At 61.0% G+C, this 7,376-nt stretch overlaps 3 protein-coding genes across 3 annotated transcripts; 1 reads left to right on the top strand and 2 right to left on the bottom strand.

The window, feature by feature from the left end:
• Positions 1-734: 734 nt before the first annotated feature.
• On the top strand, positions 735-2,336 carry B0H18DRAFT_76703 (uncharacterized protein). Its single transcript, XM_048039237.1, has 2 exons — positions 735-1,794; positions 1,922-2,336. Exons 1-2 carry the CDS (start codon positions 885-887, stop codon positions 2,092-2,094), a joined length of 1,083 nt encoding a protein of 360 aa, XP_047887536.1. The 5' UTR covers positions 735-884; the 3' UTR covers positions 2,095-2,336.
• A 252-nt stretch (positions 2,337-2,588) lies between these two features.
• On the bottom strand, positions 2,589-4,430 carry B0H18DRAFT_1039220 (septin). Its single transcript, XM_048030489.1, has 7 exons — positions 4,256-4,430; positions 4,146-4,197; positions 3,736-4,084; positions 3,559-3,676; positions 3,310-3,505; positions 2,990-3,249; positions 2,589-2,927 (listed from the first exon to the last, which is right to left on the bottom strand). The coding sequence occupies exons 1-7, from the start codon at positions 4,313-4,315 to the stop codon at positions 2,805-2,807; spliced, it is 1,158 nt and encodes a 385-aa protein (XP_047887535.1). The 5' UTR covers positions 4,316-4,430; the 3' UTR covers positions 2,589-2,804.
• A 1,320-nt stretch (positions 4,431-5,750) lies between these two features.
• On the bottom strand, positions 5,751-6,446 carry B0H18DRAFT_885216 (uncharacterized protein; the record flags this gene model as incomplete). Its single annotated transcript, XM_048041061.1, has 1 exon — positions 5,751-6,446. The coding sequence occupies one exon, from the start codon at positions 6,444-6,446 to the stop codon at positions 5,751-5,753; it is 696 nt and encodes a 231-aa protein (XP_047887534.1).
• Positions 6,447-7,376: the final 930 nt, after the last annotated feature.

Genomic DNA, 7,376 nt, shown 5'->3' with positions numbered 1-7,376 from the left:
CGAGGATACCATGGAGATGATGGACAATGCCCGGTGGCCGTGGGGCCCGCAGAAGAGGGTGCCCCGCGTCAAGTGGTTGGATAGAGACGAGACGCACGAAGAGATCATGCGCAAGATAGACGAGTTGGACCACACGGAGGCTTTCGACGCCGTCGTTGACGCGGAGCATGGGGCGGCGATGTCGGAGGCCAAGTGGACCAAGCTGGAGGCGAAGTTGGCCGCGGCGAAGGCTGCGGCTGAGCGGCCCGTGCCGAAGATGAAGTATCAGGGAAGAGGACGTATGCACCCCGCCGCCCCGTCCGTGCCACGGAGCTGCTCATGCCGCAGCGCCCGAGCGGCCGCGCCGAGCAGCGCCGTGTCTTCCACTTCTCCATGCACCCGCGCGCGGAGAACGGTGACCCGAGCAAGCCTCCTGAGGGCCCGGGCTCTTTCGAGATGCGCAGGCAGATCCCCGGGTCGACGTGGGCCCGCCCGCACAAGCCGTCGCAGGACGCCGATGACGACGTCGTGCCGTCGTACTACGTCGAGCGCAAGCGCCAGAGGTCGGAGGTCGCCGAGAGGAAGGAGGAGGAGGGCAGCTTGATGGCGGAGCTCAACGCCGGTATTCTCAGCGAAGGTCTCGCTGCCGAGACGAAGGTCCGTGAAGAGAAGATCCCCGTCGAGGTGCGCATGCCTGAAGAGGGTCTCGTCATCCATCCGAGCGGGTTCGAGCCCCCGACGCCCGAGACCCACTTCCACCCCGCCGTTGCGAAGAAGCCGACGGAGGACCACCCGCTTGTCGGGACGCTCAAGCAGCGCTGGGATGACCTCCCGCGACGGACGCGGTGCCCCCTCGCCCGAACTATGACGAGGGCGTCGAGACAGATTTCTCACGGAGGAAGTATATGCGCGACCAGGCCGAGTTGGACGCGGCGGAGGTGCTCACGAACCCGGACGTCGTCACGCACCCTGCGGGCACGCAGGCGGAGCCCTCGCTAGCGGGCGCTGTCTCGCAGCTCGGCCCCCAGGCGGCGTCGACCGGCGGGCAGCGCTCGCAGATCCCGGCGTCCTCGTGGGACACACCCGAGCGCCAGACGGTGCTGACGCGGCGCCAGCGCGAGGAGAACACGCGCGACGACGTCGTGCCGACGTACTACATCGAGCGGAAGCGCCAGCGGTCGAGCATCGCGGAGCGCAAGGAGGAGGAGGGCGGCCTGATGTCGGAGCTGAACGCGGGCATCCTCTCGGAGGGCCTCGCGGCGGACATGAGGGTGCGCGAGGAGAAGATACCGGTGGAGGTGAGGATCCCGCATGAGGGCACGGTGCGCCACCCGAGCGGCTTCGAGCCCCCGACTCCCGAGACGGAGTTCCACCCGACGGCGGCGAAGGTCGCGACGGAGGACCACCCTGTAATTGCGACGAAGAAGATACAATGGCACGATTCGGAGATCATTAGAGGCGCGAACGGGAACGGGAATGGGAACGGCAACGGCAAAGGGAACACGTCTACGTCGAGCAGCGGTGCTCGCGGCCTGCACACGAGTGCAGTCCTTCGCGCCTTGGCTGTGTCGGACTCTACCTTTGGCTTCATGTCGCCCTCGGTCATGCGCAGCCCTGCACCCGCGCGGGACGCGTCGCTCCCGCAGCCGCCGAGACAGGCTACTCGTCAGCAAGATGCCTTCAAGCTCGACGAGGATGACGAGGTCGACGTCAACGCGGTGGGCAACCCGGCCGCGGCCAACGCTGCCGTCCAGCAGGTGCGGTCGGAGTACCTCCCGACGCTGGCGGAGACGCCCTTCTGGCGGCCGCTCCTGAGCGTGACGCTGCAGACGCGCCCGCTCGCGACGACCGTCGCCCGGCTCTCGCGCGCGTACGCCCGCGGGACGCCGTTCTACTCCACCGTCGACCCGCACGACCGCAAGTACGGCCCGTCGATGGGCGGGCGTGTCCGCAACATGCGCCTCAACCGCACGCACGAGCTCGTCGTCGACCTCGCGCGCCTGCTCCGTGGTGAGCGCGGTGGCCCGCTGGGCATCCGGTGGAACGCGGAGTCGGTCGGACGGGGGATCAATGGCGAGGGCATGGCGGAGCCGATCCCGCTCGAGAAGCGGATGATCAAGGTCGGCCTGGGCGAGTGGTACAAGCACGCGGAGGAGTGGAAGGCGATCTACGCGGACGCGGCGCGTGAGGCGGAGGTAGACGACGCGATGGAGGTGTTTGGCATAGACCAGCGCGGGGCGCGGACGGACGGCAAGGAGTGGCCGAAGCAGGCGCGGGACGAGAACGCGCCGGCTGTTGACTTGGAGGAACACATCGCGCGCAGGCATCCCGGCGTTGTCCTGAGCAAGATGGGGCGCCTGGAGCAGGAGGCCTTCCGCGTGAAGCATATGCTGGAGCACACGAAGGAGATCGCGGCGGCGCGGGCGCAGGCTCGCCACCCCGCTGTGCTCACACCGTGAAAGAGCCTTGCGGGACTTTGTTCTCTTGCTGTAGAACACAAGTTTGCTACTTAGTAGAACGCACTCACTGATACATACGTATGCACCATCCTCCATCTCTAATACCTGTAATACTTGGCAGTAGCAATGGCATCTTACGTTCACCCACATGAAAACGAGCGCACAATGCGTTCTATTCGCCGCGGCGCGGTAAGACAACAGGCAACAGCGAGTATTATCCCAAAATGAACACGAAGTAACGAGAGACAGAAAACCAAGCCGGCGAACCGAAGCGTAACGAGCGACAAGCGTGTGGGCAGGGTATCATCGAGACAAGCAACGCTTTTGGTAAATAGGTAGCAGGCGGGACAGCGTACGTATGGACATCTACCGCCTGCCAGTGTTCCGGCCGTAGCCGACCTGGAGGTTGTCCAGCTCGGCCTCGAGGGACTTGATCGCGCTGTGCGCCAGCTCCAGGTCCTTGTTGAGGCGGTCGCGCTCCTGGATGAGCTGCAGAAATATGTCAGCACACATCGTCTTGAACAACACACGGTGATGACGACGGGACGCACATGCTGCTCCCACTGCCGGAAGCGGGCCTCCTCGGCCTTGACCTGCTCGGTGAAGCGCTTGCGGAGGGCCTCCTCCTCCTCCTTGAACTTGGGGTTTTCGAACTTGCGCGGCTTGGACTCGCCCGGCTTGCGCGACTCCATCTGGCTCTGGCGGTAGTTCTCGTAGTGGATCTCCTCCGTCGTCGAGATGAGATCGAGCATGTGCGTGCGGATCAGCAGCGAGCGCAGCTTGCGGAAGTCGCAGTGGTTCTCGTTCTCGACTGTCAAGGGCAAACCGAGTTAGTTTGGGTGGGGGAGCGGGCGAGAGGGCGAGGAGGTACCTTCGGCAACACCCCAGAGGTACTCGCGACCCTTGACCTTGCGGCCATCGGCGGTGGTGACCTCCTCGGTCGAACCGATGATGGAGAAGGGCATGGCCTCGGCGAGGATGCGCGCATGCTCGGCTGTCACCTCGTCGTCGGGCTCGATGGGCGGCTGGTAGATCCTGATGCCCTGCACCTGAATGACCTCGCGGATCTAGAGCGCCTGTTAGCTCGAATTCACTGACGTGGACGCATGATGAAACTCACGCGCTGCTTGAAGGTGAAGAGGTCGTTCTGGGTGAGGGTATCCGCCTTCGCGACGACGGGAATCAGGTTGACACGCGTGCCCAGACGCTTCATGATCTCGATGTCGAGAGGCTTGAGCCTGCGGAAAGACGAAATCATTCGGTATACGATGCCTGCTACGCGACCGTCATCACTCACGTATGCCCGGTGGGCCGGATGAAGTACAGGCACGCATGCACTCTGAGGTCGATCTTGTCCTTGCGCTGGGGCTGCTGCTCCTGGCGCATATACGCCTCGTGCTGGTCGTCAATGAAGTCGACGATGGGCGCCCACGAGTCGCGGTTGTTGACGTAGTCACCGAAGCCGGGGGTGTCAATGACGGTGAGCTTGGTCTTGAACTGCTTTTCCTCAAGCTCGGCCTTGATGATCTCGACCTCGGTGAGCTTGTCGAGCTGCTTGTGGTGGCGGCGGTTGTAGTTCTTGGCCGGGGACAGCTCGGTGGAGAAGAGCGTGTTGACGAGCGTCGTCTTTCCAAGACCGGACTCGCCTGCGGGCGTCGCCAACTGTCTCAAAACCTGCGTACATGCGTGCAAGACATGCACACTCACCGACAACCATGACAGTGAAGTGCGCGCCGCGCTTCGCGACGATCTTGTGTCGCTACAGAGGGAAAATGTCACCTCGCGTCGTCAGACGAAAGACGAGGGCAGAAACATACCTGGTTGGGCAGGTTGGCGATGCCAATGCCGTCGGACGGGGGCGGGGGAGCGTTGGCCATGGCTGTGCGAGAGCTGGACGCGGTCGAGGAGAGGAGGACGGAGAGAATGCGAGCTGCAGCTGCAGACCTGGCCGACCGAGTCCGCTTCGTTGGCGACGCGCCCGCCCTCCCTGCTTGCCTCTGTTTGCCATCAGTGGCAGATCCTCCCAGTCAGGCAATCCCCGCGCAGCCTTCCTCCTCCACCGCCTCCTCCTCGTCCCCGCTGCGCATCCGCAACACCGTCCTATGCGCGTTGAACATGATCCTGATTTAACCAATCTTTCTGCGATTGCCACATATCGCATGCAATTCGATACTCGGCTCGCATCGATTAGGCAATTGGCAGGTGTTTCCGCTTTTGTCAAGAGAAAGCGATGTCACCTCTTGAAGCGATGACTTTTCCCTCCACGACGATACACTTTCATGCAGAAGCTCTACTTTGGGTACGTGTCCCGCGCCATATCCCCTCTCGAACGGTTCGTCGCTTTAATGTACAGTACGTATACAATCCCTTCCTCCGTCTCGCTACTCTCTCCCGGAATAGCAGGCGTATGATTTCCTCTGTGTGGCTCGGTGAGCCCTCCTCCGTCCCCCGACATCGAGGTTTCCCTGCTCCCTGCAGATGCCCTGTTTACAATCGACGCTGTGGAATCCTGTCAGTGGCTTGCTGGGCACGCAGGTCGAAAGAGACTTACCACTGGGGCGTTCCATGGCAGACTTTTTGACCCGAACAAATGAGATGCCTCTACCCGGCTCTGCGTGTTTGCAATCTGTAGTGGTAGTGGCATGTTCTGGATTGGTGCTGCGCTGATCGTGCAGGCGGCAACGGCGAGCAGGAGGACGTTGGAGAAGCAGCGCATCGCGACTTGTGAATGTGATGTCGCGGGTGGATGGTGCGTGGAGAGCGACTGTCCTTGATCGACCGTCTAACCCCTGCGCAGGTTATAATCCACCCGCATTCTGCACCCGCAAGAATGTACCAGACTGGAGCCGATGGCGGATGCAAGCGGGAGCACCTGCAGAGGCAAGCGGATGTGATCGAGGTCTGCCCGATCGAGCCAGCTTCCGCCCCTAGTTCACGGGTTCACAGACGCGTCGCTATCGGTTTATCGTGGCTAGTCTTCGGTCATGGCTTCGTTTTGTCAGCTTGTAAAGACATTGGGTTGCATTCAAGGGTATGTCTGGCACTGTGCTAGCAATGTGTTAGCAGTTCCTGACGCAGCCCTTCCCCAGGCCATGTGTGCGGGCAGTAATGGGTCAGGCTCAATGCAAATCTCGTGATTCTGCAAGTTGAGATTAGAGAACCAAACTCATGTGTACAGACTGGGCAAGCGAATGTCGAGGCAACGATATCGTACAAGCAACATGGTACCTGAAGAGTCTAACAGCAGCACGGTGCAGAAACGCTAAGGACAGGGAACACAGGAGGGTCATCACGTCGTGGGTTGTTGGCCGTTTAGTCTTCCTCGCTGTCTTCGTCCATCTGGTCTTTCCTGTACAGGATCCTCTTGATCTCCTTCTCGCGCCTGAACAACGCCTGCGCGAGGAGCATCAACGCCCTCACCGACTCAGGCTTCTCCATATCTGCAATTTCCTTCGACGAGCGCATCCGCAGCTCGCGCACGACCGCCGCCGTATCCCGCCCATCCATATCGGGGGGCGCGCGGCACTCGGCTGACACCTGTCGGCGGACGATCACGTCGTTCGGGACGTCCGTGAGCTCCGCGAGCTCGACGTCCGCGTCGGCGAGCTGCTTCATGTACGACTCGTGCAGGTCGTTGAGCTCGCGCGGGCGCCAGCGCAGCAGCGACTGCGGCGGGCGGCCCAGGACGAGGTCCCTCCTGAGCTGCTGCTCCGCGCGGGTGCCCTCCTCGGCGAACTCGTCGTCGCTGCTGAATGCGGAGTCGTCCGAAGCGATGTCGGCGGTGTGCACGCGGTCGAAGAGGGTGAGCGAGGAGAGCGCGGAGGCGACGTCGCTCGAGGTGGTGGCGAAGGACGAGGAGCCCTCCTCGGTGAATGACGCATCAGAGTCGGTGGACATCGCCTCGTCGCTGTCGTAGCCAGACTCGCGCGATTGGGATACGCTGGCGAGGTACTGCTCGAGGATGCGCGCGGTAGCGTCGGCGGGGAGGACGCTCTGAATGGTGTCCATGGCTTTGCGGTGGTTGGGGTGAGGACGGTGGGGGTGGTTTGTCTCAGGATGAGTGCCTTCAAGTAGGAGAGCTCCTGGAGCTTTGTCTGTGAGCATGCATTGTCTTATATTGGTTCCATTGTCTGACCCTCTTTTTAGCTTGACACAATGCAGCACACATGACCTTCCTAGATCCTCATACCCCTATCAGAATGGACATCAGAACATCAGAAGCTGTGTCCTGAATTGGATCTTGAGCTCTCAGGACTGTACCAGCCCTGCATGGCTAAGGTGCATATGGGCAAGAGCAGTTAATGCCACTGGCTCCCCAGAGTGAATCTAGAGTAACCTGGAGCAGTCTGGGCTCACAGCTTTCAGGCACTGATGCGGGATGCCCGTAGCTATAGAAACGAGGGGAGTGATGCGCCTGGATACTCGCGCGATGTCACGGTCCACTACCTCCTTGGTACGTACACTGACTCGGAGTCCGCAAATGACATCTCTGATGCGTACTCATTCGTGCTGAAACACATTGTATCTAGATTAGAGACTGCTCCATGACTCCGGTGCATACGCAAGGGACTGTAACGAATTCGTCGGTTGGGATCTACTATGGCACCGCCATGCATAAAGCCCTAGGATCCACGGTGGGTGCCGCCTATCGACAGGTACTACATGGACGTGACTCCATAGTACCAGCACTCCTGATCTAGTTTTTAGACCATTCATCCGGGAAAGAATAAGTTTGCTGCTTTCGTCGACGGTATACTTTCACGGCTCTGCCCTTGGCAGGCTCGAACGGGCCAGAGGCTGAGCGCACTCCGACGGAAAAGATACGCGTATTGGCGGTGTGTGGGTTGCGACTGCTAGCTTCCAATTAGTACGTATTCTACATGCCCGTAATCTATCTAGATCTATGTCAATAATTGCGGTAGTTTAGTTTAGGTCAGG

The sequence above is a fragment of the Fomitopsis serialis genome, assembly GCF_022376445.1.
Source record: "Fomitopsis serialis strain Sig1Antser10 chromosome Unknown B0H18scaffold_124, whole genome shotgun sequence".
NCBI lineage: Eukaryota > Fungi > Basidiomycota > Agaricomycetes > Polyporales > Fomitopsidaceae > Fomitopsis > Fomitopsis serialis.
The sequence above is the reverse complement of the archived record's forward strand: the minus strand, read 5'-3'. Positions and strand labels throughout refer to the sequence as shown.